General features: G+C 33.4%; 2 protein-coding genes across 2 annotated transcripts; both read left to right on the plus strand.

Moving 5' to 3' along the window:
* Nucleotides 1-6,495: 6,495 nt before the first annotated feature.
* Nucleotides 6,496-14,332, plus strand: LOC135843523 (uncharacterized). Its single transcript, XM_065361457.1, has 14 exons — nucleotides 6,496-6,611; nucleotides 7,173-7,241; nucleotides 7,308-7,480; nucleotides 8,101-8,251; nucleotides 8,585-8,722; nucleotides 8,821-9,018; nucleotides 9,132-9,256; nucleotides 9,393-9,534; nucleotides 9,619-9,690; nucleotides 12,798-12,957; nucleotides 13,036-13,202; nucleotides 13,330-13,470; nucleotides 14,105-14,251; nucleotides 14,307-14,332. The coding sequence occupies exons 1-14, from the start codon at nucleotides 6,599-6,601 to the stop codon at nucleotides 14,330-14,332; spliced, it is 1,722 nt and encodes a 573-aa protein (XP_065217529.1). The 5' UTR covers nucleotides 6,496-6,598.
* Nucleotides 14,333-14,571: 239 nt separating this feature from the next.
* LOC135844541 (fibroblast growth factor receptor 3-like) lies at nucleotides 14,572-16,191 on the plus strand. The gene is made up of 5 exons (XM_065362761.1): nucleotides 14,572-14,659; nucleotides 14,768-14,999; nucleotides 15,145-15,410; nucleotides 15,647-15,840; nucleotides 15,914-16,191. The coding sequence occupies exons 1-5, from the start codon at nucleotides 14,588-14,590 to the stop codon at nucleotides 16,065-16,067; spliced, it is 918 nt and encodes a 305-aa protein (XP_065218833.1). The 5' UTR covers nucleotides 14,572-14,587; the 3' UTR covers nucleotides 16,068-16,191.
* The last annotated feature ends 201 nt before the right edge of the window (nucleotides 16,192-16,392 follow it).

Genomic DNA, 16,392 nt, shown 5'->3' on the forward strand with positions numbered 1-16,392 from the left:
AAAACCACAACAATTATACACAGTGCTGTCTAATTGTACATATTCATTTCTTGTAGTACCAATGGTATGCATTGCTATGTAGGTAATTACTACGTAATTAAATATTTCGACTCGGTACCTAACAGAAAATGCTACAAAGCAACCTCACAAGGGAGCCTTTTGAATTGGCACTTTCCAGTTTGAACGAAACCTAGCTAGATTGAAAGAGGATGCTCTTAAACCTTCGAAACAGAAATTTCAGATTTTTATTCTCAATTTTGAATTTTATCTGAAGTCTCAACCAGTGATTTATTCAACTTCTTCCAGTTTCAAACCGTTCTGCAGGGGCCAAAAGTGAATTTTAGAACGTGTAACTGTGGTATGGTGCTTATATGGGCACCCTCGCCCATGTTTTAGGGAGTTATCGCGAATTTTAAAAGTGAATTTTTGAACAATTTGTAAAAAATATAGTCAAATTTCCAAGGACAGTGCATAAAAAACGAGTTTTTTTTTGGTAAGAATACATGATCATCAGGCATAGAAACAATCGCAATTTGACCTATTTAGAACTTTTCAGAGTGATTTGAAATTTCAGAATAACTTTGAAAATTTGCTGGCGACAACAAACAAAAAGGTAAAATTGCGATTATTTTTGAGCTGGACCTTACAATAAGCCCTTACCCCATTGTCACAAAAGTGAAAAAGTTGGGTTAGGCAGAGGCACATATGTAAGGACTTACCTATGTTTTGTGGAGGTCTCAGAAACTATATCCAAAAAATATCTGGAAATTCAAAATCCACGCTTTTGACGATCAACAAAACTGCAGTTTCTATAGGAATTTTAATTTGAAAAAAAAAAACAAAACAATTTAGGACTTGTTTATAGCGAGATTTTGGAGACATTTATACCTAATGGGAGTAGATCTTCCATTTATGGTAGTTTTTGGAATTTTTCCTGTATTTTCTCCCTCTACAAGTTTCGAAACCAATGAATAATTACATTAGTTTCTGTTTCGTTATATTAATAATTTTTGAGTTTTATTTGGGGAGGGGGGGGGGGTGAGCGTTGAACAGAATATCGCACATACCGTTAAAAATAACATATATTAACGTTTTTTCAATTTTGAGTAAGAATCTGGCCGACTTTTGAAATTGCCACATCTAAAATAAAAATTGCTTGAAATACTAAAAAATATTCCAACTTTGAGAAATATCATTAAAATCCAAGAAAACTGCACAAAATCCGTTTTAAACATCCCAAAAATTGTAAAATGTATCTCAAAATCGGGGATAAACACATCACATTTGATCAAAAGCTGTAGAAATTACCTACATTAAAAACAAAAATTTTTCAACATTTTGGCGAGTTTTTGAAAGGGAGTGGGAACCAATCAACACCCTCTACTGAATTCTTTAGATGACAATTATAAAAAAACCTACATCCAATGAAATTTTTCTCATTCTGATGTTATTACATTATTTCTGAATACAGGTAAGAATTTTTACCACGAATCACTGAGCTTATCACATGATGATCAAAATACTCGGAAAAAATAATACGCCCGTGAATTACTTTCATATAATATCTACGCCATGGTTTCTGTTATTTATTTGCAAGTTTAAATTCCTTACGATGAGGATGAGATAAAATATTTTGCGTGCTACGATAACAAAATATACTGAGTAAAAAGCCTACTAAATGATTAATTGCATTTCTGCCCAATCAAATACATACGATACCTACGTGCATGAATACCTATTCGATATATTTCCTCCTATCAGGTATTTAAGGTTCGTACCGTACCTCGGTTACGTACTGATGTAATGTTCGCACATAATAAATCTCGTTAATTTATACGAGGATTAATCATTCGAGACGAGAAATGTCAGTTTTATGGTTAATTGTCGATTTTGTTGAATCAATCGTGTATAGAATTCAGATCCAATTCTGAGCAGGACGAGAAGATCTCGATGATGTTTCTACTATTCAAATGTAATTTATCCAAAACTTATTAACAGTGACATTCAAATTTGAGTCAAATCGAGTTTCCAAACAATTGATCATAGAAGGGTGAGAATTCACAATCAACCAAAATTTCAGATGCTGAAATGCATTTTAGGATTTTTGATGAATTTTTGAAAATCGAATGGCTGAAAATGAAAGAAAAAAATCACCAAATTGACCTACATAGTTGTAATTTAGTAGGAATGTGCCCTATTTTTTTGCCTTTCCAAATCTATTGGAAATGATGTCAAAACTTTTTGAGAAATGCTGAAATCTCCAAGAAGTTTCTGAAAGCCAAACTTGTCATCAAAATTTATTCAATAAAATTAAAAAACAGAAAAATTTGAAAAAAATCGAAAAAGCAATCGATCCTTTGCAATTATTTTAGAGTAATACATTATTTTTCCTGCGATTTCACAAATGAAAATTAGAAAAATTGTGTTACGAAAAAAAATTTGAAATTCAGTTACCTAATGCTCTTGATATGTCGAGTAGAATGCAGATAGTTTTACTGGTAATTTATTTTCCAATTTTCAGTTTCTCAAAAAAGTCAAAAAATCGGTCAAAATGAACTTTATATGACACCATCAATTGCTTTTGTACGCGATTAAGTTTATTTGACAAAAAAGTTCTGATGCCGCTATATAAAAATCTGTTATTTCTAAAGTATATAAGGTAAAATTTTATGGAAATTGCAACTTGAAATTCTGCTGAAGACTCCAGAAATGCTCAAAAAGGTTAATGTCATTTGGATCGTTGATGCTTTTCCCCGCATCGCATGCTCTTTCGACTTATTTGTTTACATTTCGAAAATACCTCCACCACGAGTAGGTTTTTAAATCATCATGGTTCAAATAACATCTATGATAAAATTTTTATATCTGAATGAAAATAACTCACCCATTTCCATCAGACTTCTTGTTATTCATTACTGACTGTAATAATTACCCTGCAACAAAGAAACAAAATTTAACTACAATTAGTTCATTGTTCTAAAAGTTATTATAACTACCAATTTCCAACAACAAAATTCTCAAGATAATAATTTTCTGATAGTCTCGGCCTCTTGAAAAAAAAATTACCTACCACCCTGATTGGTAAAATACGAGTATAGTCTCAATCTCATCCTTAGCATGCATTACTTTCTATTTACAGCAATGGTTAGGAATCATTATCACAACGTGTTCGGTGGTAATCTCCTCAAATGCACCAAGTACGATTTACATTTTCAAAAAAATGAAAAACCAAATCTACATTACCTAATTTTAAAGGTATTTAATTATATTTCCAGAGTAATATTCGATAAGATAACGAGTATAGGTAATTGTGGCCCGACACTGCGGTATTATCATGTAATATCACGAATAAACCAAGTCAGCCTGTGTGGTATTGGTACCGTTTATCACTTGAAAAAATGGAAAAAATGATATCGAATGATTCATTAGATCAATTATCGACGTACCGAGTAGAAGTATCGATCGATCAACGATGGGAATTTCCAAAGAATAATTTACGTCTTGGAAACACTTTGGGTAAAGGTGAATTTGTAAAAGTCGTTCGAAGTGAAGCGTTGAGCATCCCAGGACAGGAAAACGTCACCACAACAGCTGCTGTGAAAATGCTCAAAGGTTCGTTTACCTTCGATAAATCTCTGTAAAAAGGGAATGGTCGGTTACGCACAGATGATTTTCTCACGTGTTTTTCCAGACAACCGCCCAGACAACGATATGATAGATTTCGTATCAGAAAAGGAGCTGATGAAGTTGATCGGACATCATCAATCCCAATATTTTACAATTGATCGGTTGTTGCACTCAAAAAACCCCGTTGCTCATATTAACCGAATACGCTGCAAACGGAAACCTTAAAAATTATCTCCAGAAACTTCTTTTTCAACACGAAAATGTGCCGGAAAATACTCTGATGAAATATGCTCTACAAATTCCACAGGGCATGGAATATCTCGCTTCCATTAAAGTACCTATACCAACATCCTCACAATTTTCTAATTTAAATTTACTTGCACAGATTTCTAAAACAATACCTAATTGGTCATCAGCAGGCAGACTTCCCATTAAATGGATGGCACCTGAAGCAATACTTCACCATCATTATACCACCAAATCGGACGTGTAAGTTGTAAAAATTGCGCTAATTACTACAAGAATTATTATTACCTTTCATCTCGTTATATGCAAATGTACATAGATGGTCTTTTGGAATATTACTATGGGAAATTGTTCCATTGGAAAGTGAGTCATATCCTGCGATGAAAAATATGGCCGAGCTGCTTCAAGCTCTTTCAAAAAATTATCGTATGGAGAAGTCTCCAAATACTTCATCAAAAGTGTGAGTATTTAGACTCGTAACATAATTTTCTTTTACACCCTTCCTTACCTACCTAGCTATCTAAAATACTAGACATGAATAATTGAAATCCCAATCTCCTATCAATAAAAGTACCTAGATAATCATTTTGATACAATTTTGAACACAGATACAACTTGATATCGGATTGTTGGAAGTATGAACCGGAACATCGTCCAAACTTCTCGACTATTGTAGAAATTTTGGAAGTATTATTAACAAATACTGAATCGAAGGTAAGAATCAGCGCAAATTGCTACACAATTTCAGATTTCTATAGGTCTCAATCAGGGACGTAGCGAAGTGGTTTTGCTGGGGGGGGGGGGGGTGGGGGCAAAGATCCTAAGATTCCCAACTAATTTGACTGAGAATTCCCAACTTATTCGACTGAAAATTCCCAAGTTGGATGAAAAAAGAGGGTATTTAAGTTACAAGTAGTGAGGGGATTGTATCACGACATTTTGTAGCCAAAAAATAATTGTAACTTTGCAGACCATGTATAATCAAGATTTTAACGTGCTGAACACTCTGGAATTAAAAAATTTTGAAAAGCTAGTGGTTCTGTTCCGAAAGAAATGAAAAATTTGAATTTTTTATAAGCTTTGAATATTATGAGTATTTCTGGAATTTTTCTGTTTAATTTTCATATTCTTAAAATTTTATAAAGTAGCATTTTGAATGGCCTGAGCGAAGCGAGGGCAAAAGTTTTGGAAAATTTATGATTTGAAAAGTAGAATAACATTTTAATGAAAGAATTCGGTTTTTCTAATCTCAACATTTTTCAAATTCAATCATAGATTTTTTTAAATATTGTAACTTTGTAGAAGAGAATCAATTTGGGCCGAGCAAAGCGAGGCCGAAAGCTTTAAAAAGTTTGTAGTTCGCAAAGTAAAACAACATCACTTTTAATGTAAGAGTTCGGTTTTTCCGATCTCAACTTTCTTTTAATTTTATCAATGGTTTTGCGAAATTCTTAATGTGAAAAAAAAGAACTAAATTGGCCCGAGTGAAGCAATGGCAAAAGTTTTGGAAAATATGCGACTTGAAATGGAAAAGTAGAACATCAATTTTAATAAAAGAATCCAGTATTCCTGGTCTCAATATTTTTGGCCCGAGCGAATTGAGGCTAAAAGCTTTGGAAAAATTGTAATTCAAAAAGTAGAACAATATCAAATTTAATGAAAAGATTCGATTTTTCTGACCTCAACTTTTTAAGAAATTTATCAATAGTTTCTTGAAATTTTCAAGTGTGAAAAAAAAAACAAATTGGTCCGAGCGAAGTGAGGGTAAAATATTTTCAAAATTTTTAATTTCAAGAAGCAAAACAGTTGTAATGTGACGTGAAAAGGCACAACAATTTTGCCCGAGCAAAGCAAGGGCAAAAATTGTTGAAAAAAAATGTGAATTTTAGTTGAGAAAATCATAGATTTAGAAACTAGTTTGGCTTCAAAAGTTGGGAAAGTTTTTAACTTTGATGATTGTAAAAAATTTTAATATTTGAAAACTCCAAAACTAAAATTCTCATTGCCGGAATTTTTGTATTTTCCCAACTTTCTTGTATTTCTCACAATTTCCCAACTTTTCCCAACTTTTGCGGAACACTGGGAGGGGGCAGGCTGCCCCCTTAGCCCCCTTTCGCTTCGTCCCTGGTCTCAATTCGGTCGGGCTTTCATCATCTTTGTCCCTAAGACTTTCAAAAATTCTCCAAAAATATAAAAACGCATCTTTTAGCACTTGGAATTTTGGATCGTGATGTATAGGTATTTTCAGACTCTTTTCAATAATTAGCTTCAATCTATTTCATCAGTTCGAAACTTTTTCCATCCTTGTCAGCATGAATTTTATGCGATTCAGAAATTTCCACAACGATGAATTTTACCACGTTGCGAATTTCAAATAATCGTTAATTTTTCTCATCTAAAGCTGGTGTAGAATAGAGGAAAAAAGTTTCGAGTTTTACAATAATTCACGATAATAAATGCTTATATCTACGTATTATGTACGAAAATTTGAGCAAAAATATCAAATGATTCATTGCATTTGGTTTAATCGAGCGAGATAATACACAAATTCCGTTTAATTTCATCACTTTTATCTCATGAAATATGCGACCATGGAATGCCAACTCACAAATTAAAGCTCCAATTTTACCAGAATAATTAGGTACTATTTGCGACGTGAGAAATTGTTCCATGGTATTCGCCGATTCGATTGAATTATTTAATTCCCATATTCTCGTTAATCTTCATGATTTTTAAGGGTGAGTGGTATACATACTTGATTACAATATAACTATAGCTTACTATCAGGAATACGTAGCCTGCCTGTGATTGTGTTATACTTTGCAAATATTTCCATTGATTCCCTCGCGTAAAGTATGATCAATAATCGATAAAATTTAATCAAAAGAAAGCAGAAGAAAGCTCGTACTGGAGTCTCAGACTTGGATTAATAGTACTCGCTCTCTTTTACCATCCCAAGATTTCCTTTCAATAAGTAAATCGTGAACTTCAAAATTTTTATAAAAAAGTGAGTCTTAGTTCTTGCAGACGTATCACCAATCTCCCAATTTCAAACACATTGTTCACGGTAATTTTACATTTTTGCTTCACTTTTTTGACCGGCAAATCAAAAGAGACAAGGAGGGTTTGGGTTTGAGGACTTTTAATATCATTTCACAATTCTTTTACGACAACGGCCAACAGTTTGCCTCACTTTTTTCACACCTACTCTGCCCATTGACAATAAATTAGACATAATCTGTAGCAACTAAATAGGTATGGCGCCTTATTCTTAAAAATACGTATTTATTTAATTACAGCCAGCATTGCCATCGGGTTAGGGATTGTCATAACGACAATTCCTTTGGTGTTTTCCTCAGATTCAATAGGTAAGATGTACATTTTTTTTAATGAGAAAAATTTATTTGTTTTTCTTCAACGCGAATTTTCAACAGTAAAATTTACCAACGAAACCAAGTATTGCGGAGATGAGGTGTTATTATCATGTGAAGTCATAAACACAGAAAATCAACATCAGTGGTATCGCTTATCATCCGAAAAAATTCAGAAAATATTAAACGAATCATCAATACTATCAGTAGATCAATTATCTCCGTACAAAGTAGAAGTAAGCATTTGCATTCTTTGTCTATAATAAGCACACCTCTACAACTCGTCAACTGCGATCGAACGGAAGTTTTGCTCATTAGAGAATGTCACCAAGACTTCAGAACTAAATTTTTAGTTGCAGAAATTGATTGCAGCGCCCGTACAAATCCAACATACCTGATGTCAAAAATTCATCAAGAAATTTTCCAAGTTCTTAAAAGTCAGACAAAAGAATCCTGAAAATATCGTTAGATATTTAATAATTAACAAGGAAATTCTTTATCAGACCTTTTAACGATGACGTCATCAATATTATTTTGACCTTCAATCTTTAACCTCTGATTGCAGTTTTTTCAAACCGATTATCAAAAAACTAATTTTTACAACATTGGCCTACACAATTGTCAGGTGGCTCTCACAAAGTTACAAAAGTTTTGACGAACGTTCAACATTTTCAAAAATTCGCCAAAAACCAAAAAATCAACTTCGGCAGCTGAAAATTTGGTTCTGAGGTCTGGGTGACATGCTCATCTTTTAGTGAGCGCAGCTCGATTCGAGCTGACGATTTCTAAAAGTTCCCCTGTAAGATTGATTGTTTCTAAAATGACAAGATATTTGCTTGGTGAATAATTTCTACAGAGCACTTATAGACTCGAAAATTACAAGACTGGCGATGTTACATTGTATTTCCTAACTCGGTTTGATACCGGATGGTATACGTGCTTAAATCTGTCGACACAGGGATACCCAAAGGTCATTCGCAGTATTTGGTTGGAAGTCAGATGTGAAGGTAAGATGAACTAAGTTTTTCCCTTACATCATTGAATGTTTTCATCAGTACAAATGTTGTCATTGAACAAAAAAAAAAAAAAAAAAATGAGCAGAAAATATTTCTCATTGAAAAACTGCATCTTTGCTGTGTAGTACTTAATCCAATCAAAACGTTCTACATTGTTCAATTTTCATCTCACGATTTTTTTTAAAAGAATCATTTCAATGATAATTAGCCTATTGAAGTAGGTTCTCGTAATTCCTTTTTTCCTTTCGTGAAAAGTTCAGATAGGTACCGTAATTATACTATTTGAATAAAACAGTTGTAAAGACATCTATGTATAATCCTTAGGTAATGAAAAAAAATATCACACGGAACAACAGATGGAAAAAATTCAGAATGGTATAGGACCACCTTACCTTATTATGAAGAGGATTTTCTGTGTACAAAAAGGAACTAATACTGTATACTTGGAAATTTGTGCAAGAGGTACTTGCATTAGGTACTTTATTCTGTGGAAAAAGGTGGCAAATTATAGGTAAGCACAGCTCCTAAGTACATTTCAACAATTTTTTTTTCTTGAGTAGGATATCCGAAGCCAAAATATAATATAACATACGTAAAGAATCACCAGGAAACCTCTGTAAAAGAGTCGAATGATTTGGATGCAACAATCGGCTTGAGAATTCCAATAACTGAGTTAAAAGTGCCAACAACTCTTTCCTTTTTTGTGTGCAATGCAAATGGATGCATTAATGATACCATTCACTCTATTCATGTAACTGGTGAGCAAATACAGAAAGTTTGAAACATTTAAACCATGTTGAAATTTGATAATTCCTTACTTCGATAAGTATTTCACCTACGTGCATTATAATTAATAATCATAATCATTCAGGAAACCGTATTGTACTAGAAGAAACTCCGAATCAAGCTATATACCTATGCTGTGAACATGAACTCATCAACTCGATCTGGAAGTCAAAATGGTTCGTTAATAACAGAAGAAAAACGACAATTACAGTAAGATAAAACCCATTTCAAATGACCCCCCCTCCTCGGCAATCATTTAAAAAAGCTTAGAATAAGAGATTTGAAAAAAATTCAAATACTGAGTGAAGTATTCAATTTTATTTTGTTTCATTGAAATCAACAAAAGGAAACACAAATTCGATCGGGATTTGCTGCTGCCCATAAAATACCTGAAACCACCTATCTAGATGAAGGTTTTTATGAATGCCAAAGCATGAATTATTCAAACTGGATCACTATCGGCGTTTTTCACTTGAAAATATGGAATGGTGAATGAAAAAAACAATACTAGAGCTGATAGGTACATATGTACTCCAGTCCAACGTACTGATTTATCATTTACATTTCCACAGACTCTACACATACACCGGGCACACTCTCCGCTGAACATGGCTCAAGTTTTACCAACCAGACTACCACCAATGGTGAGAATGTACTTCAAGCTGATTTTACTGAATTTCGGCTTTACAACCTCACTTGATGAAATTTTGTAGAGATTCCAACTTTCAAAACGTACTGGAGGCTTCAGTACTTTCCGAAATGTCGCTGGAGGCTCCAAAACAACTTGAAATCCACCTGCAGTCGACTTCATAGCGTATTGAAATTAGTTTATAGAATTAGGCGCGGACTTCTTATGCAAAAAATCTAGAATTTTGACAATTTTAAACAAAAGGGAAGACCGACTTTTTTTTGGTGAAAAGCACAAATTTTTAGCAATTATTGGCCAAAAAAATGATTCTTTTTGCAATCTTTGTTGAAAATGTAAGAATTGTTTTTAGGCAAAAGGGCGGGATTTTTAATTATTTAGGTATCTTTTAGGAAAGGGAATGGATGCTTCTTGTTTTTTTTTTGGAAAAAATGATTCTGGCATGAAAGGTTGACTTTGACTATTTTGTATAGTAGGTACTCTCTAAATTTGAAACAGTGAAGTTTCACTGTTTCAAATTTAGAGAGTAGCCAGTTGAAATACGATACAAAAGTGTTTAAGTACCTACCTACACCTACATAGGTAGGTTCATACCCTACCGGCCACAAACGTCTAATAGACATCTATTAGATATTCTTTTCAGCCAAAGATACAGCTAATGGATAGCTGGAATAGCTGAATTTACCATGTTTTAATAACTGGAAAGTACCTTTTATGTAGTATTACATGGTAAATACAAGGCTAATAGATATCTGTAAAGCACTATGGCTGCAATGCGCTAAAGAATAGATATCTATTCTCCAATGCCTTGTAGCCATAATGTTTTACAGATATCTATTGGATGCTTCTCAGCTATTAAAACGACTGAAATTCGCCCTGCAAAATGAAAGTGCTTTTAACAATCTAGCTGCAACTCGTTTATTTGAATAAATTTAAAGAAAACTCAGTGTTCAAAAAGTAATAGCTAGGTAATATTATAATATGGCAAAGTTTTACATTATTCAGGTATAATTGGAGAAGAATTTGCGGAAATAATAGCAAAATGGTGTCAGCAGCATATTCACTTTATCAGTAATCAGTAAGTTAGTATTAATATAATTAACATGAAAATAAGAAGTTCATGATTACAAGGTAGGTACTAGGTAGGTACTATATAGATCTATACTTACTTACATATTATCATATATTTCATAAACTATTTCTACCTAATCATGGGTTTCATAATTTCATGTCAGTTATAAATAATCTACTTACTACTACATAAGATGAACATGCTGCTGACTCAATTTTTCCATTATTTTCCGCGAATTCTTCTCAAATTGAACCTGAATTATTTGGAGTTTGTCACTTATTATTATTTTTTGAACACTTTGAGTTTTCTTTACATTTAACACAAATAAACACGTTTTACGATACATATTTTCTTATCAAAAAGCGAAATTGAAGAAATATCAACTTGAAATGTAATTTAAGAACTCAATTAATTGTAATTTATTGCAATTGCGGCCATTTTCAAGTATAAAATAACGAAAATACTTATTTCCGATGCACACTCTCCCTTCTATCATGACAACTGGAGCAATACTAAAGTTCTTGTTCAAGTTTTATAATTCATTTAGTTTACTGTATATCTATTAGACATCTAGTTGCTGTAAATTTTTGTTTAGTTATTTAATATCTGGTGACGATATATTATAGCTATCTAAAATTTGTTTCCAATAGATATTGAAAATTTGGGCTTATAGCTAACTATTATACATTGCTTGATATTCCATTCAATATTTTGCAGATGGAATATTTAACAACTTTTCCAAATATCTGAAAGATAGCGAATGAATAGCGGAATGACTGAATAGCTGAAAAGCTGTTACAGACATAAATATTCTGTCTATTAGAGATTTGTGGCCGGTAGGGTAGGTTGATACTTTTTCAAATTATTCATGTACACGAATTACACGATCGTCATAAAAACCAAATTGGTAAATTATCCAATGAATAAGTTGAAAACATTTTACAATCAAACTAAAAAGTGGACTGTATTTTCGCGCAAACATACAACGAATAACGTACGAAAATTACGTAAGTAGGTACATCTAGTTGGCTCGGGATATTTATCTCACAATAGCCGAACAATCGGTGATAACTTCAATAGGAAAAACCCCAACAATTATATATGTACATACGAGTAGGAAGGAATACGTACAACATATTTTTACACGTTCATACTCTAACAATAATTCACTTATACTGATATTATTAGCATTTTTTTTCTCTTCGAGATGTACCTAGGGACTTATTCAAAAATTGAATTTTTGAATTTAAAAAAAAGTAAATTTAGCAACTCGTTTTCACGACGAGAAAAAGGGCATTTTAACGATAAAAAAAGATATTGCACAGGAAAAGAATCATTTCACGAAGAAAAAAGTTTTTGAACGACAGTTAATGAATTTGAATAACGAGCGACAATATAAGGTACCTATAATACCTATTGCCCGACAGAATATTTGATGTTTATGTACTTAATACATTTAACAAACAAATTGTGCGCGCCAAAGAAATGAAATAATGGACGACAGAACAAATACGAATCACACAAAAATACAAAAATAGATAAATACATAGCTCGTCAAAAAAAAAAAAAAAAAATAGTTCATGTACCTACAGCATAAGTAGTGCTTTTTTTGTGCTATTTTGAGCAACAAGAGGACGATGGGAGCAATTTTGAGGATTAAAAATTTCACCAGAGAGTTTTTAAACACACTTCTGAACAGTTTTAACGAAAAGTAAGATTTTTGGAAAGTTATTTACGCAAAAAATCGAGATATTTTGATAGGTACTTTTGATGAAATGCAAGATATTTTTGGTGGTTTTGACTACAAAATCAAAAAAAAAAACAACAGTAGAACTTTTTGAATCATTCATCCAACCAAAAAACATACCTATCCGTGATTTAAAATTTCACTTGGAGAGCAGACTTTACCCCCATTTTTCTTCTACTGACCGGCCGGAAAGGTTTTCGATTGCGCCATTATTTTGTATTCAATGAGTTTGAGTTGCAATTTCTCTTTTCGTGTGGCATTCAAAGTTTGCTCTTTTCATTTGCAGAGTATTTTCGAGTTTATATCAAGCTTATGGAGGCTTACACTTATGATTTCGATTACCATTCCAGCTCTATATTTGAAGAATACGAACGTAAAATTACTACCGGTTTTAAAGAAATATTCTCTACGCCAGATTTTGCCCGAGCGCGCTTAGTGGCTATTTTGTAAGCGATGCTGTTGATATTGCGTTTGAATAATGAAGAAAAAATATATAATTTTTTCATTGTTTTCTGATTGACCAGAAGTACATTTGACATATCTCAGTCGAGGGCTGTAGTAGATCTCGAGTTCTCTGATCTTGTTAGCGAGGCACATGTCAGAGATACATTATCTAATCAGCTAGCCTCTTATAAAAAAATTGGCTCGTTGGCTGCATCGCCGGAAAAACCGTATGTTCTCAATTTCAGACGTAAGTAGCAGTTGCATTATTTTCAATTACCCTTACAACTGATGGGTACCTACCTAGGTATTTTTTTTCAAATTTTGAAACAAGTCTTGATGGACAGTTCATTTTTTTTATGTATGTACCACTGCAGGAATACTTCCTTTCCAGTGTTCTCCTACGGAAATTCCCTGCAAGTATTCGTATAAAGCTAAATGTATTCCATCATCAGGCAGATGCGATAAAAAGGACACATGTCTCGATGGAAGCGATGAAGAAGAGTGCCCGGGCCCAGGTATTGTCATCGTGTTTCATCATCCTGAATATATGATAACGCTTACTTATAGCCTACATAATTATATCTTCTTATACATACAATACGTAAATACGCAACCGATTTTCATAATAGACCCCTCAATAGAAAGCTTGTGAAGTATAGATATGTAGGCTAGTATTGGAAGTTTGAAAAGTTTATCCAAAAGCTCAACAAGCTCGAGAAATAATTTTGGCCAATCACAACACAGCATTCAGCAACTAGTCCATCAGTATTGCTGGCTGAACGGGTTAAGGCGACGGATGGATCACCGATCTAGAGTTCAACTCCTAATTTTACCAGCTTAAAAAGCTTGATAGTACTTTTATCATTGTTTCATCTCTAAATAACATCTCTAAATCGCAAAGCTTGAATTTTTTGATAACTTACTACTTTTTAAAAAAATTTTAAAAACCTGAAAAAGCTTGATATTGCTAAACACTTAATTACATTTCTCATATATTTTCAACATTATTTTATATTTTCATGCTCTGGGAGAACCGTGCGAAGTATGCGCAGTTCAACGGGTTTTCTAGTCTAATTTAGTATTATGTGTAGCAATTATGCACCTACAACTTCCTACCTATAAATACGTGTCCTTTCTCGCATTGATTAGATCGATGTGAAGTGGATGATAAATTTTTTTGCCCCAATTCTGGTGGAATATTGGTTTGTGCCAGTATTAAATGCGACGGAAAAAAGGATTGCCCCGGTGGCGAAGACGAACCTCCAACTTGTGATAAGAAGACTACAGGCCATCAAGGTACTTTTGCAAAGCTTGCGAGTAGATTATGTTGTTATCGTTGTGGTATGTTTAGCGGTAAGCACCACATTCATAAGATAAGTAGTTATTGAAATTTTATAAATGATTTCATAAAAGAATCATCTCAACCTGCGTTTGGAAAAGATGACATGATAATAAAGATATTGGTCACCGCGCTAGGAATGATATTAATAATTACAGTAATATGTGGCATACTTTTTTTCTGCAAATACAAAAAGTAAGTAAGCTGAAACTTTCTGACGATTACCTTTTACCTATTTCAAATTCTAAACTTGTGACAATTAAATATCTAGAGAAATGAGACAAGTCGAAGAAATGACACAATTGGTGAAAAAGATTGTAGTAAAGAAACAAATCAACATCGACGAAGATTTTCCCGATGTTTTGGTACGTATCTAGATGCATACAAATATTATTAATCTACCTATATAAAAACATACTACCCTACCCAGATTGTTGACTCTGACAAAAAAAACTGATTACTATTATTTCCAGAATATGCCTGTCGTTTCAATCGAACGTTTGAAATCTGGTATAGTGAAAAACGGCATGGTTTCGGTAGGTGAATATCAAATGTCATTAGATGAACAATGGGAATATCCTCGACAAAATTTACGCTTGGGGGAAACTTTGGGTGAAGGCGAATTTGGGAAAGTAGTGCAAGCCGAGGCGAGGGATATTTGGAAACATGGAAATGGCGTTACAGTGGCAGTGAAAATGCTCAAGGGTTAGTCCTTATTACATTAGCTTAACGCTTAAATAACAGCAGCTTTATCAATAAGTATAAGTACATAAATCGCCTAATTTATGAGTAGTGAAGTGAAATAGTTAAAACCTACGCTAATCAATAATTTCTCACAACTTGAATTCAGATGATCACTTGGATTCAGACATGATAGACTTGGTATCTGAAATGGAATTGATGAAATTGCTTGGAAGTCACCAGAACATCCTTCGACTTCTCGGCTGTTGCAGCCAAGGAGGACCATTGCTTGTAATTACAGAATATGCCCAAAATGGAAACCTCAAGAATTTTCTTCGAAAACATCTTCATCATTCCTCCAAAATAGAAGAAAGTACTCTCTTGACTTATGCTCGTCAAATTGCGCAAGGAATGGTTTATCTGTCTTCAATAAAGGTGTGTACCTATTCAAAATTTTTCACCTGATAGAAGCTCGTGATCAGCAGATATTTTCATAAAAAATTTTCCAGTTCAAAATCAGCAAAGTAAACCAAGGCAAACAATTTTTGAACTGAACATTTTCAACTCAGTTTACTATTAAGGAGGATTTACCTACATCTTACCACACTGTGCAGATCGCACTTGCAATTGCGAGTAGCTACATAATTATTAATTTTATTTTCATTCAATAGTGTATTCATCGAGATTTGGCAGCTCGCAATATCCTTGTAACAGCTCAGTACACGATGAAAATAGCTGATTTTGGCCTCGCACGAGATGTGAGACAAACCGAATACTACAAGAAGACATCAAACGGTCGACTACCCATAAAATGGATGGCACCCGAAGCTTTATTTCATAACAAATACACAACGCAATCTGACGTGTAAGTGTACAATGAAAACTACCATTACCATGTACTAGAAAATGAAGAGAAATTTACACTCAGCTTTTTACAGCTGGTCTTTCGGCATATTGCTTTGGGAGATTATAACGCTGGGTGATAATCCGTATCCTTCAATCGAGGATCTTGCTGGGCTACGTAACGCTTTAAAGCAAAATTATCGAATGGAAAAGCCTCCAAATGCATCTACAAGCGTGCAAGTTCAATAATAAATTTCTTTTGAATATTTAAAGATTTCCTTCAATTACCTAAGGTACTGAGCCCTAAATACGCCAGGTGCCCAACAACGCCAACAGCTGATATCTCGAGAACTAAACGTCCTACGGGGCTATAACGTACATTCAGGTACTCTATAAATAAAAACAACGTGACCGGCGAAATATTGTTGTGATTTTCGAAGTGGAAGTCTGAAAATTTTGCATTTGAATTTTTTTATCAGCAGTTCTATGCAACTTAGAAAAACTTCATTTTGAAAATACACCAAGAAAAAAATATTTTCGATAAGTTGATGAGCTTTGTAATGAATATTTGTAC

The sequence above is a fragment of the Planococcus citri genome, chromosome 4, assembly GCF_950023065.1.
Source record: "Planococcus citri chromosome 4, ihPlaCitr1.1, whole genome shotgun sequence".
Classification (NCBI taxonomy): Eukaryota; Metazoa; Arthropoda; class Insecta; order Hemiptera; family Pseudococcidae; genus Planococcus; species Planococcus citri.